Source organism: Erinaceus europaeus, chromosome X, assembly GCF_950295315.1.
Source record: "Erinaceus europaeus chromosome X, mEriEur2.1, whole genome shotgun sequence".
Lineage (NCBI taxonomy): Eukaryota > Metazoa > Chordata > Mammalia > Eulipotyphla > Erinaceidae > Erinaceus > Erinaceus europaeus.
Window position 1 is genome coordinate 89,229,496 of NC_080185.1, and position 25,570 is coordinate 89,255,065.

Sequence of the window (25,570 nt, forward strand, 5' to 3'; positions counted from 1 at the left end):
TCAGTACCTGCATGACTACTTCCCCTGGTCTTTTTAAAAAATATTTAGTTATTCCCTTTTGCTGCCCTTGTTGTTTTATTGTTGTAGTTATTGATGTCGTCCTTGTTGGATAAGACAGAGAGAAGAGGGGAAGACAGGGGGAGAGAGAGACACCTGCAGACCTGCTTCACCACTTGTGAAGCGACTCTCCTGCAGCTGGGGAGCCGGGGGCTCAAACCCAGATCCTTACACCAGTCCTGGAGCTTTGCACCACCTGCACTTAACCCAATGTGCTACCACCCGACTCCCATGTTTGTTTTTTTTTTAAATAAGAGGGTAAAAGACAAGAGATAGGGAGGGAAAGAGGGGAGTAGACCTGTAGCACTGTTCATGAAGCTTCCCCCTATAGATGAGGACCCAAAGCATGGACCCGGGTCTTTGATCATGGTAATGTGACAGCTCTACCAGGCTGACCCCTACTGTATTCTCTTCTTAAGAGAGAGACAGCAAGTGAAAGAGACGACAGCACCGAAGCTTCCTTCAACGTGGTACAGACCGGGGTGAACTTTGGCTGCACATATGGCAAAGCACTATTCAAATGAGCTGTTTTGCCAGCCGTGTTTTCTTTTCTGTAAAAGCTTTATCATCTGGTCTTTACTAAAAGGTGTGCAAAGTGGATACAGAAGCGGCACATGAGTTCAGTTTACACATTTATTGTAGAAATCCCCCTCCAGTGTGGGTGCTGTATCAGGTCCCAATTCAATACAAAAAGAAAAGTTTAGAACACCAGGTAAGGGGGGGTGGGATAGGGGCCCCGTGACTCCAGAAAGTCACAGATAGGGATCATAGAAAACACAGCCTGTGGTTTTGTCTAAAAAGTGGTGGGTGGGAGGAGAGCCCAGGAAGGCGTGGCCTAACTCATGGGCAGATGTCACCTGAGGATTTTGCCATCATTCATGACATGCCAGGTTCTACCTCTGCACCATCCTGGGACACAACACACCCCCAGCCCTGCCCTTTGGTCCTCCTGTGGGGGCCTCCTGACTCAGGATCATTGGGGCAGAGCCATCTCTCCCCTGGGGGCAGAGATAGCGGGCACAGATAGGCAGACAGGGGTGTTGGCTCCTTCAGGTACCCCTGGGGGGTGGGGTGGGAAAATGAACCTCACCCCCAACCCCTGGTTTTAGTCCTTCCATATGTGGGTAGAAATCCCACCTCCCTAGGAACTAACTGCCTGCCCTGGTGGGGGTGGCAGTGGGTTCTCCTAGCTGCCCCCAAGGTAGGGTTCCGAGATCCCTGTGTGGTCCACTGTGTGGAGGGGCCTCCCAGACGGTAGTGGGCTGGGCACGGGGACAGGAATGAGCCCAGCCAGCAGGAGAAGATGACAATTTCCCTTTTATAAAATGCCTTGTTTTGGGGAGAGAGACAGGGAATACCTAAATCACAACTGTAAACAGAAATGAAGGGGTTTGGAGTCCCCGTGACAGTGCCCCCTCCCTCTTGTACACTAGCTGAGGGCCCCCAGTCTCCAGTGCAGTGAGAGAAGACACGGGGTGCCAGACACCTTTGTGGGCCCTGGGAAAGCCGGGGTCCAGGAAGATCATGTTAGTATGCCCTAGGGCTCATCAGGGTCAGCTGTGTACGCACCCTGGACTGAAGTCCCACCTAGGCCAGTGACCAGGTGAACTATGTATGTGTGGAGGGGTCAGACCAGTGTCCCTGGGGCTTGGGGGTCAGAACTGGAAGACTGTTCCCCCTCTAGCGTCAGGTCACTTAATCGAGCGCTCAGCTCCGAGGGGTACAGGAAGTCCGCGTAGTATCTTTGGAAGGGGGTGCAGGAATCCGGAGGCCAGGGTGGGAAGACAGCAGAGAGAGACAGACAAGACACAGGAAAGAGAGAGAGAAGAAAGCTCGGTTAAAGCGGTGGAGGCTGGCCTGATTCGGCTCCTTCAGGCTTACAAGCAGAGGGTGAGTGGCCACAGGCAGGAGGAGGTGGGGGGCCGTGACTGTCCCTTCCTCCCCACCCCTGCTGGCATGCATTATAGCGCAGACTCGCGCCTGCTCCAGGCCTGCTGGTGTGAGGACCTGGACGCCCCTCCTTTCGGAGTCCACTGCCTGATGGCGAGCTGGCCAATATGACACCTGCATTGGGAGACCCCGCCCCATCAGTAAAAGCACCCCCCATACCTGCCGGAGACAGGGGGTGCCGTGAAGCTCCGTGAGTGCGGGAGTGGCGCCTGGTTGGGGGGCCCGTAGAGCGCCTGGCCCACCTCATAGCAGCGAGACTGGAGAAAGGGCGGGTGGGGGGGACCCATGTGGGGGAGCACAGGTCGGCGCTGGGGCCCCGAGGCCAGTCCGGAGTTCCTGATGTACCAGTCTCGCAGCCCCTCCAGTGCAAGGTTCTTGTGGCCACTCCGCTCCCCAGCTGGGGGGATGCGAGTAGGCGGGGGCAGCCACAGCATAGGGTTGGGGTGCCCCTCCAGGCCCTCAGCAGCCTCCAGGGGTAGAGCGCAGGGCTTGGGGCGCACAGCCCGGGCGTGGGCATCTTTGCTGCGAAGCAGGGGGCTGCTCCCCTCTGCTGCGTACACCGGTGGCCCGGGGAGCATGGCGAGGAGCCCATCCCGGCGGGGGAGGGGTCCCGGGACCTCCGTGGCAGGCAGCAGGTCCCCCCAGCCGGCCCCGCTACCTCCGCGGGGCAGGCCCCGGTCCAGGGCGTAGTCCAAGATAAAGTCCCCATACATGGGTGGCAGCCGGGGACCCCCACGGGAGGCAGGGGCGGCTGAGCTGGGCCGGGCAGCCCGGGGAGGGTCTGGGGGGCCAGTGGTGCGGGAGGAGAAGGCTGGGGCTGGTGGGGGGCGTTCGTACAGCACCTCGCTGCTCTTGCAGACCGGGGGGCCTGGGGCAGGGGGAGCTAGGGGTGCAGGCGGAGAGCCAGCTCCCCCACCAGTTGCTCGGTCCACCAGCAGGGCCTCAGAGCTATTGCTGCGGCGGGTGCGGGCGGCAAAGAGGGATGTGCGGTCAGAAACGGGTTCGGCCCGGGGGAAGCCCATCTGAGAGTCCTGGCTGCCAGACCACTGGCGGGAATGGAGACCTTCGGTTCTGGGGACACAAAGGAGGGGGGGTGATGGGTGTGGGTCAGAATCATCAGGCAGGCTGGCTGCGTACCGCCCCCCCCCAACCTCTTCTTTATTTCCATGTCTCCAAAATGCAGCCAGCACTAGACTGGCATGTGGCTAAAGGCTACAGCTAATGGCCTGAGAAAGCCATCAGGATTCTGTCCCTGACTGAGGGGACCGAAGACTGGAAGGGTTTGGGGCAGGGATGGGGGGGGCGGTTTGCACCAGTTAAGCACACCATGCTCAAAGATTCCAGTTTGAGTCCCTCCTCCCAACTTGCAGAGGGCACACTTCATGAGCAGTGAAGTAGGTCTGCAGGTCTCTCTCTCTCTCTCCCTTTCTATCCCTTCTTAATTTCTGTTCTATCCAGTGTATATATATATGTGTATATATATATATATATATATATATATATATATATATATATATATATACATATATATATATGAGAAAATATGGCCACCAGGAGAGGTAAGTTCAGAGTGCTGACACCAAGCTCTAGCAATAACCCTGGTGGCAAAAAGAAAGAGGGAGTCGGGTGGTAGTGCAGCAGGTTAAGAGCAGGTGGAGCAAAGCTCAAGGATCGGTGTAAGGATCCCAGTTCAAGCCCCCCGGCTCCCCACCTGCAGGGGAGTTGCTTCACAAGCGGTGAAGCAGGTCTGCAGGTGTCTATCTTTCTCTCCCCTCTCTCTCTGTCTTCCCCTCCTCTCTCCATTTCTCTCTGTCCTATCCAACAACAACGATAACTACAACAATAAAACAACAACAAGGGCAACAAAAGGGACTAAATAAATAAATATTTAAAACAGAAAGAAAGGAAGAGTATAGGAAAGCTTCCCTGGAAGGGACACAGTGGCTAGAGCACTGGCCTTTCAAACATGAGCTCCTGAGGCCATTTCCTGACACTGCATGTGCCAGAGTGGTGCTCTGCTTCTTTCTAACCAATAAATGAATCTTATGGGAGGAAAAAGATTTTAAAAAACACAGAAAAGGGGGCCAGGCGGTAGCATACCAGGTTAAGTGCACATAGTACAAAAGCGCAAGGACCCTGGTTCGAGCCCCTGGCTCCCCATCTGCGGGGGTGGTGGTGGTGTCACTTCACAGGTGGTGAAGCAGGTCTATAGGTGTCTGTCTTTCTCTCCTCTCTATCTTCCCTCCCCTCCCAACTTCTCTCTGTCCTATATTTAAAAAAAAAGGCCTCCAGGAGCAGTGGATTTGTAGTGCAGGCACCAAAAACCAAAAACAAACAAACAAATCACAGAAAATATATAGGGAGTGGGTGCCTGGAGCCATTAGCTACTAACAATGTGTGTCCTGGATTGGAGAGAAGATACCAGCATGGGTGAGGGCTCTTAATATATCATGCCCCCTTGGCTAGATACAGAATTAAGACTATTGAACTTTCTGTCCCTCTGTGTGGCTGAACTACCCCCCAGAAATGATCCTCCCAACAGCTGCCACTCGGGTTGTAATAGTCGCAATGGCTTTGCTTCTGTTTTGCTTCTGGGGTGGGGGCAGCAGGCATATTTGTCATACAGGAGGGCTGGGGAGACAGAATAACGGTTCTGCAAAAGACTTCCATGTCTGAAGCTCCAAGGGCCCAGGTTCAACCCTCAGATCCACCATAAGCCAGAGCTGAGTAGCGCTCTGGTCTTTCTCTCTGTATCTCCTTCTCTCTCTCATTAAAGTAAAAATCAAATACTTCATATCTATTAATAAATACGTATCTTTAAAAATAAGTCATACAGAGGCAGACTGGAGGTGGAGCAGTAGTAGAAGCATTGGGAGTCTCAAGCCTGAGCTCCCGAGTTTGATCACCAACACTGTATGTGCCAAAGTGATGCTCTGGCTTTCTCTGCCCTTCCCCAGCCACATTAATAAATAAATAAAGATTTTTAAAAAGTACAGCACAGTGACTGTGGATGGAGTGTTGAGGATCATTAAAAATGAGGCCCCAAATTCAATCCCCTCTCACTGCATGCTCTGGTTCTGTCTCCTCCTCACTCTAAATAAATAAATAAATAAATACCTTCCCCCACACCCACAAAAAAAAAAGCAGCACAGAGTTACAAGCACAGGCTTTTGAATCAAAGCAGCATGGATTTAAATGCCAGGTCCTGGGTTTGCAGAAAGGTCACTTCAAGGGCTGGGGAGACAGCTTAATTAATATGCAAAAGATTTTCATGCCTGAGGTTCTGGGGCCCCAGGATCAATTCCTAGCAACACCATAAACCCAAGCTGAGCAGTGCTTTGGTGAAGGAACATGATTCATTTCACATGGCCTAGGAGGTTTTGCAGTAGAAAAAATATTGAACTACGATGGTGGGGTGGGGTAGACAGCATAATGGTAATGCAAAGAGACTGTCATGGCTGAGGCTCCAAAGTCCCAGGTTCAATCCCCCGCACCACCATAAGCCAGAGCTCAGCAGTGCTCTGGTAATATATATATATGACTCTCAGGTGTGAGGTCTTGAGTTTGATCCCTGGAATTACATGTGCCAGAGTGATGCTTTGGTTCCCTCTTTTCTCTCCATCTATTTGTCATTAATAAGTACATAAATATTTAAAAAATAAGGGGGGGGCAGGTGGTGGTGCACCGGGTGGAACACATATAGTTAAGCACACATAGGAGCCCTGAGGGACCTGGGTTTGAGCTCCCGCTCCGCCACCTGCAGTGGGATGTTTCACAAGTAAACCCGGTCTGCAGGTATCTCTGTCTCTCTCTGTCTCTCTCACCTATCAACTTCTCTCTGTCCTATCAAATGAAATAGAAAGAGAAAAACAGTAATCACAGTAAGCGGTGGGTTCTTAGTGCCAGCACCAAGCCCCAGTGATAACTCTGGAGGTAATAATAATAATAATAATAATAGGGGCTGGGCAGTGATACACCTGGTTAAGCACATACAGTATGAAGCGCAAGGATCTGGGTTTCATCCCCTGCTCCCCACCTGCAAGGGGGATGCTTCACAGGCAGTGAAGCAGGTCTATAGGTGTCTTTTCTCTCTCCCTATCTTCTCCTCCTCTTTCAATTTCTCTCTGTCCTATCCAATAAAATGGCAATAAACAAACAAAAATAGATTTGCATGCCTAAGGTCCTTGGCTCAAGCCCCCACACCACAAGCCAGAGCTGAGCAGTGCTCTAGTAAAATAAAATAAATCAAAGTCAGTTAAGCTTCTTGTGCTGCTGTTTTCTCATCTATGAAATGGGAATGATCATGGCACTCGCCTCTTGGGGATCATATTCAGTGAACTGATCCCGCATGAAGTACTAACTCCTAGCTGGCAGGAGGTGTTCGGTGCATGTGACTCAGCACTTGGGGCTGCAGTGGCTTCTAAGGGCGAATGCTACTGTGCTGGCCTCACAAAGGAGCAGACCCAGGTTCGGGAAAAGAGCAATGTCTAGGTTCACAGGAAGGCCTACATTCAAACCTTGTCTGTTCCTAAGCCCCACCTCCTTCTCTGCCCAGACAACTCCAGTTCAGCTGCAAGCCCAGCCTCTGCACCCCATTATTTGAGAACGCTCTCCCCCCACCACCTCAGTTAGGACTGCCCACCCTCAGCCTCTCCTTACTTGCAGAGCTGGGGACCAGCACCCCGAGTGAGGACAGGGGTGGCAGGCACGCTTCTTCCTTCAAAGCTGGAGGCACTCCTAGGCAGTGAGCGTGTGGGGCTAGGCAGAAAGATGGAAAGGGGCAGGCGCAGGCAGGGGGCTGGTTAGAGAGCCCAGCCGCCAGCGGCTGCCATCCAGCCCAGGCTCTGGAGCCACTCTTGGACACTGCAGAGGGGAGGAAGGTCCCAGTCTCACCTGGTCGGGCTGGCAACAGAGTTCCGCCGGCTCTTCAAGTCCCCATAAAGATCTGAAGGAGGTGGTTTCCACGGGGTCCGCCGCTCAGGGCTGCCTCCAGACACTGCCCGGAGCTGGTCCCAGGCCTTGGGTGGTGAGGGGCGCTCAGCCAAAGGAAAACAGCCCCGGGGTTCCTCTGGGAGGGAGATGGTTGGGGGAAGACTCTGTGAGATGGACCCCACTGGGTGCTGGCAAAGCAGAGGGCAGGGGCTGAGAGGTGGGGTGGGGCAGGGTTCAGAGGAGGAGCTAAGGGGGGGGGAGGAGAAGGCACTGGGACCCCACAGGTATGGGTAAAGGTAGCTGGAGAAGAAGGGGAGGACTGAGTATGGATGGGTGGGGTGGGGTGGGGGACTCTGAGGACAGGCGCCTCACCATTGTCGTGGCTGGCTCCGGACTCTGAGAGGGAGCTGCTCTCTGAGTGCAGAACTACGTCCTCTATGGGCGAGAGGGGGTAGACCTCAGCTGGTCAGCACCAAGCCCAGGAGTTATCCCCTCACACCCCAGAACTGTTCCCCTCCCAGGGGTGCCCCTGTACCTGAATCCAGGACCCTCACATGTTTGATTCCTCACCTTCTGGTGCCTTGAAGGGGGGAGGGGTCTGTTCCCAGTGGCCCCACCTTTTCCAGGAGCGAGTTTATCCCAACACTTTGCCCTGGCTGGGTCCTTTAAATTCTGCCTGCTACCCACTTCTGATTAGCCATCCTCCTTGCTGGCGGGATGAGAGCCCCAGCTCACCTTGACTGAGCTGGGCCAGGCGCGGACCCAGGCAGACTCCCTGGGCGCTCAGGACTGGGCCCGTGGACAGCGGCAGGGGCTGTGGTGGGGAGAGCACTGGGAGGCCCAGGTGGGCCCGGAAGTTCCGGAGCTGTTCCTCCAGCTCGTGGAGCTTCCGCAGAGCATCAGCTTGGACCTGGCGGCGCCGCCTGCGCTGTTCAGTGCTCAGCTCTGGGGCTGAGGCCAGGCGGCGGGCGGCCGTTGCAATCTGCTGCTGCACAGACACTTCCCGTTCCAGGGCCTCGAGAGCCAGCTCCTGCGGGGCCCGCCCCAGAGAGTGTGAGAGACTGCTGAGCACAAGGACCAGGCCCAGGATATATTTGGCTCCACTGCGGCTGGGACCTACTCTTCCTGGGTGAAGCCTCTCTACTCCCCTCTACTCCCCCCCCCCGGGGGGGGGGAATTTGTTCCCTGGAGCCTGTCTTACATAATTAGGGGGCTGGGCCTAGTCAGCTTCCAGGGTGTTAAGAGACAGCGACCTCCTGGCACCCAGAACATCCTCCTTCAAGCCCATCCCTTTCCTTCCTTCATCTGGACAGAGAGAAATTGAGAAGGGTAGTGGAGATAGTAATGCAGAGAGAAAGAGAGACACCTGCAGCACTATTTCACAGTTTGTGAAACTTTTCTCCTACAGGTAAGGATAGGGGGCTTGAACCTAGGTCCTTACACATGGTAACATATGTGCTGAACCGGCTCCCTTTCCCTCCTTTCTACAGAGACAGAGAAGCAGAGAGAGATAAAGAGACCACAGCACCAAAGCTTTCTTCAGTGTGGCAGGGACTGGGCTCAAACCTGGGTCGTGCACATGGCAAAGGGATGCAGTATCCAAGTGAGCTATTTCTTTGCCCCCCCCCCCCACCCCTTTTGTTGCTGGGATGTCACTGCTGGAGTTAACAACTTGGTTCGGCTGAAGGGGGGACAGACCAGCGGGTGGCTCATCCAGGAAAGCACACAAATTACTACAAGGAATGACCTGGGTTCTAGCCCCAGGGCACAACATGGCACACAGGCGTGCCTGAGGGGAAGCTTCACAAGCAGTCCTGTGGTATCTCTTCTCTTCTGTCTCTTTCTCTTTCAACTTCTTTTTTAAATTTTTAAAAAAATATTTATTTACATTTATTTATTTTCCCTTTTGTTGCCCTTGTTGTTTAACATTGTTGTGGTTATTGATGTCATTGTTATTGGATAGGACAGAGAGAAATGGAGAGAGGAGGGGAAGACAGAGAGGGGGAGAGAAAGATAGACACACCTGCAGACCTGCTTCACCGCCTGTGAAGCGACTCCCCCTGCAGGTGGGGAGCCGGGGCTCGAACCGGGATCCTTGCTGGTCCTTGTGCTTTGTGCCACGTACGCTTAACGCGCTGTGCCACCGCCCTACTCTCTCTTTCAACTTCTATCTAACGAGGGAAACAAACAGCCACCAAGAGCAGTGGAGTTGTGCAGGCATGAAGCCCCAGTGATAACCTGATGGGGGAAAAGAAAAGAAAGAGAGAGAGAGAGAGAAGAAAAAATAGGGCGGAGGAAACAGCATAATGTTTATGTAAACAGACTCTCATGCCTGAGACTCCCAGGTCCCAAATTCAAGGTTCAGCAACACCATAAGCCAGAGATGAGCAGTGCTCTGGTACAAAAAAACAAACAAACAGTGGTCCGGGAGGTGGCACAGTGGTAAGGCTTTGGACTCTCAAGCATGAGATCACGAGTTCGATCCTCGGCAGCCCATGTGCCAGAGTGATGTCTGGTTCTTTCTCTCTGTCCCCCTATCTTTCTCATAATAAATAAAATCTTAAACTAAAACAAACAAACAAACAAAAACAATAAAAAAAACCACCACATCACTGAAGCTTTCTCCAGCACACTGGGCTAAGCAAGCAGCCCCCTTCCCAGATGAGCCACCCTGCCGGCCCAAGCCGGTCCCTTTTCTCCTTAGCCTCCCCATCCTCTGCCTGGTAGCCCCCTCCCCCCACTGTGCCCAAAGCTTGGCCAGACACCTCTTCCCCCATATCAGCCCCACCCCCATCTTACTCTCTACAACCATATGCTCACCTCAGAGGGACACAGGGAGTGATGTGATGGTGGGTTGGGGTGCAGCGGAGGGTAGGCTCGGGTTACGGGGGGCTGTCTGCGGACCAGGTGGGGTCGTTCACCAGGCTCTAGTGGGCATTCAGGGGGCAACCGGCCAGTCAACTCCTGAGGTAGGGCAGGGGTCAGAGAAGGTTAGCTGCAGGAACAGGGCAAAGCAGTGGTGACCCCCAGGGGCTACAGAAGGCCTATGGGGAGGCCCAGTTTGCTTGGTATCCTGTGTCTGCCAGCTCCCTCACTCTTGTTTGAACCACTGCCAGGATGATGTATGGCACAGACTCAGCCCCCCCCCCAACCCAAGACCCGAATCCCAGAGACAGTGTGCGGGAAACCCAGGGAGTCCAGCTCTGCAGCTGGGCACTTCCTTTTCTGTGGGAAGGCCACACAATCTCTACACAGAGACCTCACTGTTCCTGGCAAAGCCCAGGGCTGCATGCTCTAGTTGACATGATCATCTCTGGCAATGAACCATGAAGAGGTTACAGGAATCACCCTATTGGCTCAGGTCATGTTTGACTGTCGGACTGTGGAAACAGTGTGGTCTGGTAGGTGGCGCAGTGAATAAAACACCAGATTCTCAGGGCCAGGTGGTGGTGCACCTGGTTAAGTACACAAGGACCCAGGTTCAAGCCCCTGGTCCCCACCTGCAGGGGGAAAGCTTCACGAGTGGTGAAGCAGGGCTGCAGGCGTCTCTCTGTCTCTCTCCCCTCTCTACCTCCCCCTTCCTTCTCAATTTCTCTCTGTCTCTACTGAATAATAAATAAAAATATTTTTTTTTAAAACCCACCAGACTCTCAAGCATGAGGTCCTGAGTTCAAATCCTAGCATCACAAGTGCCATATTGATGCTCTGGTTCTCTCTCCCTCTTTTTCATTAATAGATTTAAAAAATCTTTAGGGCAGGGGAGATAGCATAACGGTTATGCAAAGAGCTCACGCTCCAAAATCCCAGGTTCAATCCCTCGCACGATCATAAACCAGAGCTGAGCAGTGCTCTGGTGTTTCTGTCTTTTTTTCTCTGTATCTTTCATTAAAAAAATAAAATATTGTGGTCCGGGAGGTGGTGCAGTAGATAAAGCATCGGACTCTCAAGCATGAGGTCCTGAGTTCAATCCCCAGCAGCACATGTACCAGAGTGATATCTGGCTCTTTCTCTCTCCTCCTATGTTTCTCATTAATAAATAAATAAATAACATCTTTAAAAAATAAAAAAATAAAATATTATTTATTTATTTATTTTGCTGAGGTTTTCTGGATTTCCAATGGTTGCTATCAGATAAATAGACAGATAGACAGGCCTGCAGCACTGCTTCACTGCTCTAAAAACTTTGCCCCTGTAGGTGAGGGGTGGGGGCTTGAAATGTGTCCTTGAGCATTATTTTATTACTATCTTTATTTATTTATTGGATAGAGACAGCTAGAAATTGATATCGAGGGGGTGATAGAGAGGAAGAGAGACAGAGGGACACCTGCAGCCCTGCTTCACCACTCACAAAGCTTTCCCCCTGCAGGAGGGGGCTGGGAGTTTGAGCCTGGGTCCTTGTGCACTGTAACATGTGCGGTCAACCAGGTGTGCCACCACCCGGACTGTCTAAGATGAGTTTCAAGGTGCTCAAGGGTGACAGGGAATCCACAGCAACTGCCACCCCTTCCTCCCCCCAGCCCTGCACCCAACAGGCAGGCCCTTACCGCCTCCTGGAGACAGACTTTGCGTAGCTCCTGAAGTTTCAGGCTCAGGGCTTCCTGAAGGGCCTGCTGGCGGTCAAGCAGCCCCCGGAGACGTTCTGACTTCACCTGCGGGGCAGGCTCTCCAAACAGGGCCGCTGGACAGAGAAGGAGAAAGAGCTGATGGGACAGGGAGCTGCAGGGCCACTGGACACCGAGCCTCCCTGTGCAGGTGGTGGTGACTCATAACCAGGGAGGAGGGTGGGGGTAGACAGCATAATGCAAGGAGACTCTCATGCCTGAGGCTCCGAAGTCCTTGGTTCAACCCTCCCTGAACCACCATAAGCTAGAGCAGATCAGTGCTCTGGTAAAAAAAAAAAAAAAAAAGACAGCTGGACAGAAAGAGCCACCTACCTGGGGCATTGAAGGTGGGAGAACTGATCAGTTGACCTTTGACTTCCATCCTGGTGCTGTCAAGATGCCGGAACTGACAGCTGTACAAGGCCTGGCAGTAGGGCACAAAAGCCATTAAGGAAGACTGTTTTGGGGTCCCCTCACCCCATCTCACCCCCCACGCCATCAGGGAAGAAGGGGTGCCTGGACCCCATCCCCCTACTTCATCAGCCCTCTTAGCTGGGCCATGGTACCTGGGTTCTCTTCCCATTGAGTGGGAGCACAGCAAGTGGGGAGACAGGCAGCCTTACAATGCCTCCTCAGAGGCCCATGGTCTGCAGTTGGAAGTCTCACCTGGGGAGGGAGGAAGAAACCTTTGTGTGGCATCAACTGACTGTGGTCAGTTAGTTACAAGCACCTGGGTACCTGGAACCTTCTGTGCTACACTGACTCTTTATCTTCTTTCTTTCAACCAAACTTCCTTCCCTCTACCGTCCGTCCCTCCCTCCCTTCCTCCCTCCCTCCCTCCCTTCCTTCTTGTCACCTTTTTGTCACCAGGTAACCTGCATGTTTCCACTGACCCAGGAGGCCATCTTTTTGGCAGAGGGTGAGAAACAGAGAGAGAACGAGAAGAGAGAGAAGAGGAGAGGCACCTGCAGCACTGCTCCGCCATGTGTAAAGCCCCCCCAATCTTCACAATACCTCCCCCCATGACAGAGGCTCTATGAAGGTGTGAGGGGAGGTGGAATGAAACCAGAGGCCCACAGCTAAGCACAGAGCCCAGGCTCTTGCCCCTCTGCATCCCCCCCCCAGTCTGGGCAGCTCTGAGACCCCCAATTTCTCAAGAGAGCCCCAGTCCCAGTTCTCTGATATTCTGTACTGGCCCCTCACAACTACTATTGGACAAGTGACAGGAACTGTTATCTGCTTGCTTTGTGTCTGTATCTGCATCTCCGGATGTTCTGAAGGCCTCTGTGAGGAGCAAGGAGGGAACAGAGGTAGGGGTGAAGCACAGCCCCGCTGGCCTCTCTCCGTTTGGATTCCAGCCTATTCCTGTGCCCAGCGCAGCTAGCTCATAGCAGGTCTCCTGTCTCCTTCCCTGCGCCCTCAACCCCTGGCTGGCTGCCAGCCCTGTCCCTGTCCAGTCTCTGGAGTTTGTCCCCTCCTTCCTTCCCACATCATTCTCAGTCCCCAACTGGGCAGCCCAGTGACATCAGTGCCCACCACCTGGCCTGACCTCAGTGGAAGGTGGCTGGGAGTGAGTTAGTGCCCACCCCACTCACTAGGAAGGTCTGTAGCCTTCCCTGCCCCAACTTTCCTGCACCTCAAAGGGACCGTCAGCTCTTCCTGGTGCACCTGTTCTTTCATCAGGACTGGCCCCACAGTCCCAAACTGGGCTGCCTAGAGCTTCCCTACCTGGGAACTCCCGGAACTCCCAGCATCCTGGAAGTCAACATCAGGTCCAGGTAGGAACCCCGACTCCACCCTGTCTGTGTGACCTCAAGAACATAGCTCAGGCCTGAGTCATAGGGTCACTGGGCAGGGTGGACACGGGGTCAGTGCACCACGCCCCCACACCCACCTCCCAAACCTCCGCTTGACTGTCCTTTCTATATTAGCCTCCTGGAGCAGGGGTTGGGGGGGCTGCCCCTTCCACACCAGAAGGCAGAGCCTAGCACATCCACAGGACAGTCACGGGGTGTCCCCCTGGCCCAAAATGAACTACAGCAGCAGAAGTGACGAGGTCCCCCCCACACACACACCCAGAGGCGCACCCAGCAGGTTTTTCAGGTCTGGCCTTCTGACACCAGAGCTGAGAGAAATTCCTGGCTGTAATGACTGTTTACAACTCAGATACCTCACCTGGGTGGCTCCCCTGAACCCTCAGTGCGACCCCATTTCCATACATTTGCCAGCATCTGAGCGATTCCGATCTCCTATCTAGACCTGTTCCCAGCACTGTCCCACCCCACCCCCACCACTCTAGGTGAACAAGTGTGTGTGTGTGGGGGGGTAGTCAGGCAAGTACCAGGAAGCAGTTACTCAATAGCCTGGTCTGGACTTTCCTGGGGGGTTGTTGGGCCCCAGGTGGAGGGTTGCATCTGGCAGGGAAGAAGAAGAGAAGAGGAGAGGAGGAGGAGGACTTCTCTTTTCTCCCATTTGGCAGGGAATCACCCCCCCTACCCAACCCCCTCTACCCATTTTGGGGTTTCTCTTTATCGATTCGGGTCCTCTTTCCTCACTGAAGCCCCTGCAGGAACCTGGCTCTCCTTCCCTTAGCAGGGAACTTAGGACTGTGCTCATGCCCCACCCCAGTCCCCAAGACCAATGGTCCCCTGGCCCCATGTCCCCTGTGCTTACCACAGCCAGTGACGTGCTGCTACAGGGTGGCTTCAGGTAATTCAAAAAAAAAAAAAAAAAAAAAGGAAGGAAGGAAGAAAAGAAAAAAGAAAAGAAAAAAAGAGTTGTCTTAAGCAGCAGGCCTGCTTCAGCTGGGAGCAAGGAGCAGTAGTGGGGAGCTCAGTGCCTGCCCAGGCCGCCTCCCACAGGCAGTGGCCCAGCCTACCTGGCAGGACAGGACTGGGCGGCCCTGTGCCTTTTAACCCTTGCCTGCCTGCATCACAGCACACAACAGCCTTACAAGGGCACCCTGTGTGTGTGTGTGTGTGTGGGGGGTCAAGGCCCCTCAGTAGCCAGAACTCACACCAGTACTTAGCAGAGAAAGAGCTGGGAGAGGGCTGAGGGCAATGGAAGACGAGACCCCTCTCCTGCAGCCCAAATCCCCAGGTGAGACCCTGCCCACCCCCCTATCTCACCTGGAGGCGGGGGGGGGGGTGAGGGCTTGCTAAGCAGACAAGAGGCACCCCCTGTCTCTTGGCAGTCATATTACCTGGCCCTTATGGACAGAGGAAGAAGCAGAGGAGGGTGTGGGGGGCCACACCCAACCACCAGGGCAGGCAGGTCCTCGAGAGGGGCTGGGTGCTTTGCTAAGGGGCCATCAGTCCTCCAGACCCGACCACCAGAAGAAATCATCCCAACGAACACCCCTCCCCCCTTTACACACCTGGACGAATGGGCCGCTCTGGGCCCCTCATATGGAGCGAGATGTGCAGGCTGTTGCAAGGCAGTGAAAGGGCGGTGAGTAGGAACCTGGAGCCGGACGTGTGGACTCAGAGAGTTGGGTCCTGGCTTGGGGGCAGATGGAAGCCACTCCTGCAGGGACAGGAAGGGGGGGAGTGGCTTGTGCTGCTTCTTCATACCCAGGTGGGCTCTCCCTCATGACTCCCTCTGGGTGACAGGGGGGTAGTGGCTTTTGGCTAGCTGAAACAGAGGGGCTAGGTTCCTACAAAGCCCTCTTTCCCTGCCTGGGAGCAGTGATACCCTGCTACCCTGCACACATCCTGTGCTTCGTTTGAGACCATCTGCTCTGAGACCTCAGAATCGGAGTGGCCACCAGCCTAGCTAGGCCCCAACAAAGGGCAGAGTGAGGAGAGCTCCTTCCTGAGGGCGAGGACAGGACAGGACAGGACAGGACGAGGACGAGGATGAGGACGAGGGTGAGGGCAAGCGGCCCACCTTTCTTCCCAGCGTGAGATTTCCGGCAGGGGACACAAAGGTCCCTTTCATCAGCCCCCTGCCCCCCCTCACTGGCCCAGGCTGGAGGTAGGCAGCTGGGTGTTGGTGGGGAGTGTCCCTGAGTCAGGTTCTGGTGGGCCACCAAGAATGCCAGGAAGAGAGACTCAGAGAGGGGCTGGGACATTCAAGGGTGGCTACGGAGCTCCAGTGACTGAGAAAGGTAGTTCAAAGGGCAGAGGAAGTCATTCATGCCACATTACTAATGACTGCTAATGACAACAATAAAACAGCCACCCAGAGGTGGACTGGTGTGGGGTGAGGGTGGGGGGAAGGAGGGGAGTGCAGGGAAGGGATATAGACTTCTTATTTATTTATTTATTCATTGGATAAAGACAGCCAGAAATCGAGAGAGAACAGCGTGACAGAGAGGGAGAAACACAGAGAGACACCGACAGCACGACTTCACCACTTGCAAAGCTTTCTCCCTGCTGGTGGGGACCAGGGGCTTAAACCTGGGTCCTTGCACACTGTAACCTGTGCGTTCAATCAGGTGTGCCACCACCCGGCCCCTCTGGACTTCTTTTAAAAACATATTTCTTGTGGTCTGGGAGGTGGCGCAGTGGATAAAAGCACTGGATTCTCAAGTTATGACGTCCCGAGTTCATTCCCCCGGCAGCACATGTACCCGAGTGACGTCTGGTTCTTTCTCTCTCGCTCTCCTTCTATCTTTCTCATTAAGAAATAAATAATTAAAAAAACACATTTCTTTACTGAATAGAGACAGAAATCAATAGGGAATGAGGAGATGGGGGGGGAGGCACCTTCAGACCTGCTTCCCCCTGCAGGTGGGGCCCGGGGCTTGCCCGGTGTATGGCAGTGGGTGTGCTCAACCAGGTCCACCACCATCTGATCCTGGACTTTTATTTTAATTTTTTAAAATTATCTTTATTTATGTATTGAATAGAGACTGCAGAAAGCTATAAGGAAGGGGGTGATAGAGAGGGAGAGAGACACACACAGGGAGAGAGAGACACCTGCAACACTGCTTCACCACTCTCAAAGCCTTCCCCTGAAGATGGGGGCGGCCGGGGGCTTGAACCTAGATCCTTGCACTTGTGTGTACTCAACCTAAGCCCTGGCCTTTTTTTTTTTTTTAAAGATTTATTATTTGTTAGTGTGTGAGAGAGCAGAGAGAGGGAGGGAGAGGAAGAGGGAGGAGGGAGAGAGAGGGAGGGAGGGGAGAGAGAAAGAGATTGAGAGAGAGAAAGAGAGATTGAGAGAGAGATTGAAAGAGAGAGAGAGACACCAGGGATTGAACTCAGGAACCCTCACACTTGGGAGTCTAACGCTTTATCCACTGTGATACCTCCCTGACCTCAAGCAGACTTCTTGGGCCAGGGAGAGATTGAGGCACAGTCATCCACACCTGTCACTGTTCTGGTCTGGAATTCCTAACAGTCTGGATGGTAGTCAGCCTTGGGTGCCCAGTCCTCATGGAGAGCCGGCAAGTACCCAGCTAGGTCTGGGGCCCAACCCCACTCCACCACTGACTGGCGGTATGACGGCTTGGCTAAGTCACACACCTCCCTGTGCCTCCACGGCTTCATCTGAGAAATGGAGCTGGTAATAGCGAGGGGAGTCTCCCGGGGCTGTGGGGCAGGACTTGAACAGACACACTGAGAGTTGGCTCTGGCCAGCACCTGGCCTGCAGCTGTCACGGATACAAGCATCCTCCCAATCCATACTCAGAAATCAAAGGGTGGGGCCGGGTGGTGGCGCACCTAAGAGAACACACTTGTCATGATCAAGGACTCCAGTTCAAGCCCCTGGTCCCCCCCACCTGTGGGGAGGGTCTTCATGAGCAGTGGAGCAGCCCCAGGAATAACCCCGGTGACAAGGAAAAACAAAACAAAAAAAAAATGGAAATAAAGAAAAAGCAAAGAGTCATGGTTTCCTCTCTCTTTCTCTCTCTCTCTCTCTCTCTCTGCTCAGCTCTGGCTTATAGTGGTGTGGGGGATTGAACTTGGGACTTTGGAGCCTCTAGGATGGCAGTATCTTTGCATACCATCATGCTATCTCCCCTACCCTCAGTGTCCTTTTCTTTCTTTTTTAAAATATTTATTTATTTATTTCCTTTTTTGTTGCCCTTGTTTTTAATTGTTGTTGTAGTTATTATTGTTGTGATGATGTTGTTGTTGGATAGGACAGAGAGAAATGGAGAGAGGAGGGGAAGACGGAGAGGAGGAGAGAAAGATAGACATCCGCAGACTTACTTCACCGCCTGTGAAGCAACTCCCCTGCAGGTGGGGAGCCGGGGGCTCAAACTGGGATCCTCATGCTGGTCCCTGCGCTTTGCGCCACGTGCGCTTAACCCGCTGCGCTACCGCCCGACTCCCCCAGTGTCCTTTTCTAAAAAGGACTTGTACTCTTCAGTCTCCAAACCCTTCCTACATGCTACGTAGATCCAGAGCCCCTTCCGACTTGTCAAACTATTCATGTTCGAAATAGCTACCCCCCTCCCAAGTTACTAGGCGTCTCCATAAACAACAGTGCAGGGACTGGGTCAGGGAAAGAGAGCATAGTGGTCATGCAAGAGTTTTCAAGCCTGAGACTCCGAAGTTCCAGGTTCAATCCCCAATACCACTAGGAACCAGAGTTGAGCAGTGCTCTGGAAAAAATAATAATAATGAAGGCAAAAGCTAAATGCACTCAGACATATTATCTGGACTGGCACTACCCAAGCAGAGGAACTAAATGAATTGAGGTAGCTTTTTCCACTGGGGTATGTGTGTGGGGGGGATGGTAGAGCATCACTCTGGCACATGCACTGCGGGGAATGAAGTCAAGATGTCATGCTTGTGAGTCCAACACTTTAACCATTGGACCACCTCTCAGGATGTGGCTTTAGGTAACACTGATGAGACAGAGCTGGTGTGTTCCACTTTCAGCTTTCCTCACTCACCAGGCAGAACACAAGGACTTAGAAGTCACAGAACATGGTGCCCTCACTCTCACACTTCTGGCCAACACTCAAGACAAAAACCAGAATAGACTGGAACACATTTTCTCCATAAGAGAGCCTGAACTTGCACTAGGTGAACTTTCCCTCCTCACTCTGTAAAATGCACACACAAAATACCTTCAGGGCACTTGGTATCCTTCTCTTTCATTCTTTTCTTTTTAAATATTTATTGATTTATTTTCCCTTTTGTTGCCCTTTTTTGGTAGTTACAATTGTTGTTGTACTTGGTATCTTTCACTGAATAATCAGAACTCAACCTCTCTCTCTCTGAACTCAGCTACCAAATAGACTGGGTGAGTGAGGGATGTCTGTGTGGATACTCCGAAGTCTGAAGTTTGGGCACAGAGAGGGGGGGACAGCATAATGGTTCTGCAAAAGGTTTTCCTGCCTGAGGCTCTGAGTTCCCAGGTTCAATCTCCAGCAACAACAGAAGCCAGTGCTGAGCAGTGCTCTGGTAAAACAACAACAGGGGAGTTGGGCGGTAGCTCAGCGGGTTAAGTGCAGGTAGCGTGAAGCACAAGGACCAGCATAAGGATCCTGGTTCGAGCCCCCAGCTCCCTACCTACAGGGGAGTCGTTTCACAGGCAGTGAAGCAGGTCTGCAGGTGTCTTATCTTTCTCTCCCCCTCTGTCTTCCCCTCCTCTCTCCATTTTTCTCTGTCCTATTTAACAACGACGACAACAATAATAACTACAATAGCAATAAAAACAACAAGGACAACAAAAGGGAAAATAAATTAATTAATTAAAAAACATAATAATAATAGGGTCTAGGAGGTGGAACAGTAAGGTTCTGAACTTGGAACCTGAGGTTCTGAGTTCCATCCCTGACACTGCAAGTGTCAGAGTGATGCTCTGATTCTATCTTGTGTTAATAAACCTGGGGCTTTGGAGCCTCAGGCATGAGAATCTATTTGCATAACCATTATACTATCTCCCTTGCCCTAAAATAGGTAAATTTTCAATGTGTGTGTGTGTGGGGGGGGGATTGACATAACTCACACGAATAGTGTGCTACTTTGCCATGTGTGTGACCCAGGTTCAAGCCCAGTCTCCACTGCTAGATTTAGGACACTTCAGTGCTGTGGTCTCCTCCTCCCTCTCTCCAGCAACACAAAAATGATGGGTCTGGTATCTTTCAGAATTCAGATTCTCCAGTCAATGAGAAATGCAGATTCATAACGTTAAGTGAGTAAGTAACACATTACTTCCCTGCTCTCCAAATTCTCCTTGTCCATCCTCGGGAACAAGCAGACTTAGACAGCAAGGGCACCGGGCATCATTACTGCGGCTTTATTCTGACCACTGTGCAGGCCTGATGCCAATAGCCCAGCCCCAACCACAGACCTGCCCTGCAGAGGTGGGAGGGAGTCAGTGCCAGATCCTTCGAGCTCACTGTGAGCGAGGAGGCCACACACTCCTACCCCCCCATCCCAATCCCACCAAATCCTAAAAACCTTTCACCAGATGCAAACGGACTCTTTTCAAGCCAGGAAAGCAGGGATCATGCAGCCAGGGTGGAGACCAGAAGATGGGGGCGACATGGCCTAGAAAAATCACACTCCACCTCCCACCCCACCCCACCCAGTCCCTTCTTTCCCTGACAAGGGGCAGCCCCCAACCTCGCTGGGCTGGAAACATGACCCAGACCTAGCAGACTCACAGAGAGTCACTGAATAATTTAGGGTGTGCTTTCACACTTGGGGGTGTGGGGGGGGGAGGCACACAGGAACAGTTCCATGTTCTCCTGGGGCAGGGAGAGAAGTGCCAGCTCTGGGTCACAAAGGAACACCCTTTTCACTGGCTACCCAGGCTGAATGCACTTGCATTGTTAGGGATGAACCTCAGACCTCAGGCTGGAATGGGTACAGCAACGTGTCCACGTGTACAGCCAGCCAGCAGGTGGCGCAGTGGGTAAGGTGTTGAACCCTCAAAACCTGAGGTCCCCGGTTTGATCCCTGGCCTTGCATGTGCCGGAGTTATGTTCCAGTTCTCCCTCATTAATAAATAAAAATCTGAAGGAGGAAGAAGGAGGAAGGAGGGGAGGGGAGGAGGAGAAGGAAGGAAGGAAGGAAGGAAGGGAGGAAGAAAGAAGAAGAATCTGGCGAAACAGCTCATTTGGATAGTGTGCTGCTTTGCCATGTGCACCCTCCAGGTTCGAGTCCAGCCCCCACCACACTGAAGGAAGCTACAATCTTGTAGTCTCTTCACTATCTCTTTGCCTCTCTGTCTCTATCTGAAAAAAAGAGACCGTTTTATGTCTAGAGACAGGATGCAACGGAATTCCCCTTGTCCTTGTGAACTCAGCGGTGATGGAATGAGTGTTAGGAAGAAATATGGGTGAACAGGTTGGAGGGGTCTGGTGAAATGTCCAGTGGGTGGTCAGTGGGCAGAATGGAAGGAAGGGGACAGGAAGGAGTATAAAGATACTCCAAGGGCCCAAGGGCAGGGGTAGACAGCATAATGGTTATGTGAAGAGACTCTCATGCCTGAGGCTCTGAAGTCCCGGGTTCAATCCTCTGCACCACCATAAAGTGGAGATGAGACTCTGAGCCTCTGGCCACTGGGAAGAGTGAAGCTCAGGAAAAGAGTCAGAGAAAATTAAGGGATAGGGATGGGGGAAGACAGTATAATGGCTATGCGGAAACTCATGCCTGAGGCTTGGGGTCCCAGGTTCAATCTCCTGCACCAGCATAAGCCAGAGCTGGAGTGCTTTGGTTAAAAAAAAATAGCAGACAGCATGGGGCAGACAAAAGGGAAGAGTGACCAGTATTTTTTTAAAAAAATATGTCAGAAGATAGGTATGGAGAACCAGCAAGACAGACAACTATCAGTGGGAGAGAGCGGGAAGATGGCAGGTGAAGGAACAGGAAAAGACCAGGACAGAATCAGGACAGTGTGGAACAAGATAAGACGGGCGGGGGGGGGGGGGGGGGGGGGGAGGGGCGACAGGGGGAAGACAGGAGACTCTGAAGGCAGAGAGCTAGAAGTCAAGGAATGGAGCTGGGTGACTGTGAGACTGGGGTGGGAAGAAAGTATAGAAATCTGGACAAGCCCCGGATCAGATAGAGGCTTGGTGGACGGGGCATGGCTGGAAGGGTTTCAGAGGCTGGTTAGAAGTTGAAGGTAACGACAGGTCAAGCACCAGGACAGAAAACGGGGTGATGGGGCAAGGCACGAGGAGCTTTAGATGTGGGTTCCAGATAAGGATCCTTAAAAGAGAACTGGGCTGGACGGAGTAAGGGGTCAGGGTTGGGTTTAAGGGCGGGGACGGACAAAACAAGGATTGAGGATTAACCCAGGTTGAAGATGGGGGATGGTTAAATCTGGGGTTCAAAGGGAGGTGCGAGGGGTGGGGTGGGGGGCTAGAAAGGCTGGGATTGGCGGTGGGCCAAGCTTCCCTCGGGTTGGGCAGTGGTCGAGAGAGTGAGCCCAGCGGGGTCAGAGGTCGCGGTGCGCACGCAGGTGCAGGTCCATCCCCCGCCCCTCTGCGGCCCTCCCCCGCCCAGTCTCCCCGAGGGCTCCCCAGGAGGGCGTTACTTACCTGCGGCGCCCAACCCGCGGGCGTCGGCGAAGAGGTGCAGGGCCGGATGCCTCGCGGGAGCGCCCCTCCCTGGTTGCCCGGCCCCCCTCCCCAGCGAGCTCGAGAGCTTGCAGCTACTCGCCGTCCGCGCCCTGCCGCGCGCCGCCTGCAGCCGCGCGACGGTTCGCCTCGGGGGGCGGGACGCGGGGCTCCAGCCGGGGAGCAGAGGGATGCCAGCCCGGCCGCTGGGGGTACACTCGGCCCCCCACCTTTAACTCGGCGCGGCGCAGTCTCAGAGGCACGGCCACCTTGGCTGCTGAGCGCGAGCCCGAGGGGAAGGGGAAGGGGGAGGACGGAGACGGGGGCGGGGCGCGAGACCCCAGCGGCGGCGGAGACGCAGCGCGCAGGCGCCAGCTCGGGTCTTCTATTTTCCTGCTCTGGGAGCGCCCGGAGCCGGGCGGCTGGGAGCGCTTGCGCACAAGGTTCCTTGCTTCCTCGAGGGCGGCGGCGAGCTCCCGGGATGAGGCCACGCCCACTGAGTGACCAGCCCTGCGCGCCTCACCCAAAGTCCGGGGACTGCTCCCCCCCCATGGCCTCCCCCAATAATGCCCCACTTCGCGTGTTCTCAGCCACTACCACGTCTCTAAACTTCCCCCACTACCCTCTTGCCACCCTTTCCTGGCACCCCAAACCACCGTCCACCACCACTCCCCAAACTGTGTCCCTACACAATTGCCCGCTGGTCTCAAGCAGTGTCTCTACTCCAAAGCAATAATTAAAAGAGAAACACCCTTCGCTGACCTCTAAGCTATACCCAAGCCACGCTTTATTCACCCTAACGATGGGGCTGACAGCCTAAAATGGAGTCTGTTGCGCTAACTTGTGCGTGTCCTGTCACTCACACTTCTGACGGCGAGCTGGACTTCTCAGGGAGAAAGACAAACGACAAAGGGTCACATTCAGCCTACGTTTCAAGGCTGCCCCCCGACGAAATTCGCCCCCCCCAATCCTGCAGGCGCCAGACATGACGAATGTGGCAACCGCCCAAGAATGTGCTGAGAGAGAACCAAGGTCTTGTTATCAATGGACAGACACCTGCATCCATTGCCCGCCTTTCACCACCCCCCCCCCCCATATACATCCTTAAAAACCCAATGTATCCTTAACTCTCTCACTCTCTTGCTTTGGGTCCCTCTTCTCCCTTTGGTAACTGTTAACTTTCTGTCTACCACCCTACCTGCCCTATTACCTAGTCCTCAATTATCCTCTAACATCAATGCTCCCCAGAACGTGTTTCCTGGATCCCCAAATATACTTTGTTTTTACCAGAGTGCTGCTTAACTTCCGTGCCTCAGGCATTAAAGGCTTATTTATTTATTTATTTTTGCATGACTGTTATACTATCTCCCCAGGCTACTCCATTTACTTTGAATTTCAACCTCTGGACCACCTTCCAGCATCCCCCCAGCTGCATCGTCAATGACCCCAAGCTTTACTCCCAACCTGGTGTGCAAATCATAACACACTGTGTGGTGAAGTATGATAGTACTGAGACAGAATAATGGTTCTGCAAAAGACTTTCATGCCTGAGACTATAAGGTCTGAAGTTTACTCCCCAGCACCACCATAAACCAGAGCTGATCAGTGCTCTGATCTCTCTGTATATTTCTTTCATTCAAAATAATGCAATAAAACATTTAAAAGAAATAAAATAATAATAGGGTTGGTGAAATAGCTCTCTTGTATCGTGTACTGCTTTGTCATGTGCACAACCCATGTTTGAACCCAGCTCCCACAGTATTAGAGGAAGCTATGGTGCTGTGTTCTCTCTCTCTCTCTCTCTCTCTCTCTCTCCCTTTCTGTCTATATCTAAAAACAAACAGAAAAGCATGCATGATAGGTTTTTTATATTTATTTTCCCTTTTGTTGCCCTTGTTGTTTTTTATTGTTGTTATAGTTATTATTGTTGTTGACTAGGACAGAGAGAAATGGAGAGAGGAGGGGAATACAGAGAGGGGGAGAGAAAGATAGACACCTGCAGACCTGCTTCACCGCCCGTGAAGCGACTCCCCTGCAGGTGGGGAGCCGGGGGCTCGAACTGGGATTCTTACACCGGTCCTTGTGCTTTGCACCAAGTGCGCTTAACCCGCTGCGCTACCTCCCAACTCCCCATAATAGCTTTTAGTACATTTGCCAAAGTGTCTGACAATCAGCGTAAGACCATTCCATGCCAATTAAATCTCTCACGCCCAACTATAGTTAGTCCCCAGTCCCCTAGTCCCAGGCAACTATTAATCTAATGTTTGTCTCTCTAGCTTTAATTTCTCTGGACATTTCATTCCAATGCAAGATGTGGATTTGGAGTGTTTGGCTTCTTTCACCTAGGATGCTGTTTTTTCCCAAAGCTCAGTCATCCCATATAACATGTATTAGGGTTTTGTTCCTTTTATCAACGCACAGTACCACATTCAAAGATCTTTGGAGCTGGGTAGTGATGCACCCCGTTGAGTGCACGTGTTACCATGAACAAAGATTGGGGTTCAAGCTCCTGGTCCCCACCTGCAAGGCGGGGGGAGCTTCACAAGTGGTGAAGCAGTGCTGTAGGTGTTTGTCTCCTCTATCTTCCCCTTCCCTTTCGTTTTCTCTGTTTCTATCCAATAAATAAATAAACACAAAACTGCTTTAACTGCTCCTCAAAATCATCCATCAAAAGCTCCCCAACTGTAACTCATGGTAGCCCTCTGACATGCAGACCTCAAATCCATTCAGTAAACTGCATCCCAGTGTAATGGTTCTGCAAAAAGGATTTTCCTACCTGAGGATCCTAAGTCCTAGGTTTAAACCAAGCCACCAACATAAGCCAGAGCTGTGTAGTAATAAAATAAAATAAAAATAAAATAAAATAAAATGGAATGGAATGAAATAAAATAGTTATCCGGGAGGTGGCACAGTGGATCAAGCATTGGATTCTCAACCATGAGGTCCTGAGCTCGATCCCCGGCAGCACATGTAACAGAGTGATGTCTGCTTCTTTCTCTTCTCCTATATTTCTCATTAATAAATAAATAAAATAATAATAATAAACTGCATCCCACACCACAGCCAGTAGCTCTTAGCTGTATCCCCAAACCATTCTACTGAACGTCAAACTTCATCACCAATTTACCCTTCCAGAGTCTCACATTCAACCTTAACTACCTTTGCCTCTACTCCTTTTCTCCAAGATTCATTTTTCTTTTTTATCTTAATTTTTTTGTTCTTTTTAAAAAATATTTGTTTATTCCCTGTTGTTGCCCTTTTTGTTTTATTGTTGTAGTTATTGTTATTGTTATTGATGTTGTCGTTGTTGGATAGGACAGAGAGAAATGGAGAGAGGAATGGAAGACAGAGAGGGAGAGAGAAAGATAGACACCTGCAGACCTGCCTCACCGCTTGTGAAGTGACTCCCCTGCAGGTGGGGAGCCGGGGGCTCAAACCGGGTTCCTTAGGCGGATCCTTGCGTTTTGCGCCACGTGTGCTTAACCCACTGCGCTACTGCCTGACTCCCTATTTATTTTATTTTAAGAGAGATAGAATATACCAGAGCATTGCTCGGCTC

General features: G+C 52.5%; 1 protein-coding gene across 7 annotated transcripts; it reads right to left on the reverse strand.

Moving 5' to 3' along the window:
- Positions 1-676: 676 nt before the first annotated feature.
- On the reverse strand, positions 677-22,567 carry CCDC120 (coiled-coil domain containing 120). Of its 7 annotated transcripts, none has more exons than XM_060183611.1 (13): positions 21,994-22,567; positions 14,917-15,065; positions 14,214-14,243; positions 12,107-12,206; positions 11,874-11,964; positions 11,484-11,617; positions 9,760-9,903; positions 7,675-7,969; positions 7,312-7,374; positions 6,901-7,075; positions 6,667-6,765; positions 2,167-3,078; positions 677-1,799 (listed from the first exon to the last, which is right to left on the reverse strand). In XM_060183611.1, the coding sequence occupies exons 5-13, from the start codon at positions 11,920-11,922 to the stop codon at positions 1,685-1,687; spliced, it is 1,986 nt and encodes a 661-aa protein (XP_060039594.1). In that variant the 5' UTR covers positions 11,923-11,964; positions 12,107-12,206; positions 14,214-14,243; positions 14,917-15,065; positions 21,994-22,567; the 3' UTR covers positions 677-1,684. The 7 variants fall into 7 exon arrangements, with proteins under 7 accessions (XP_060039594.1, XP_060039595.1, XP_060039593.1 ...); XM_060183612.1 differs by lacking the exon at positions 14,214-14,243 and adding an exon at positions 17,012-17,209; XM_060183610.1 differs by lacking the exon at positions 14,214-14,243.
- Positions 22,568-25,570: the final 3,003 nt, after the last annotated feature.

Coding starts and splice junctions, on each gene's coding strand:
- CCDC120 (XM_060183610.1), bottom strand. CDS start 11,922: ATGGAAGTCAAAGGTCAACTGATCAGTTCTCCCACCTTCAATGCCCCA. Junction 7,970..9,759: donor ACTCCCTGTGTCCCTCTGAG/GTGAGCATATGG, acceptor CGGGCCCCGCAG/GAGCTGGCTCTCGAGGCCCT. Junction 7,375..7,674: donor CCTGGCCCAGCTCAGTCAAG/GTGAGCTGGGGC, acceptor TCTCGCCCATAG/AGGACGTAGTTCTGCACTCA.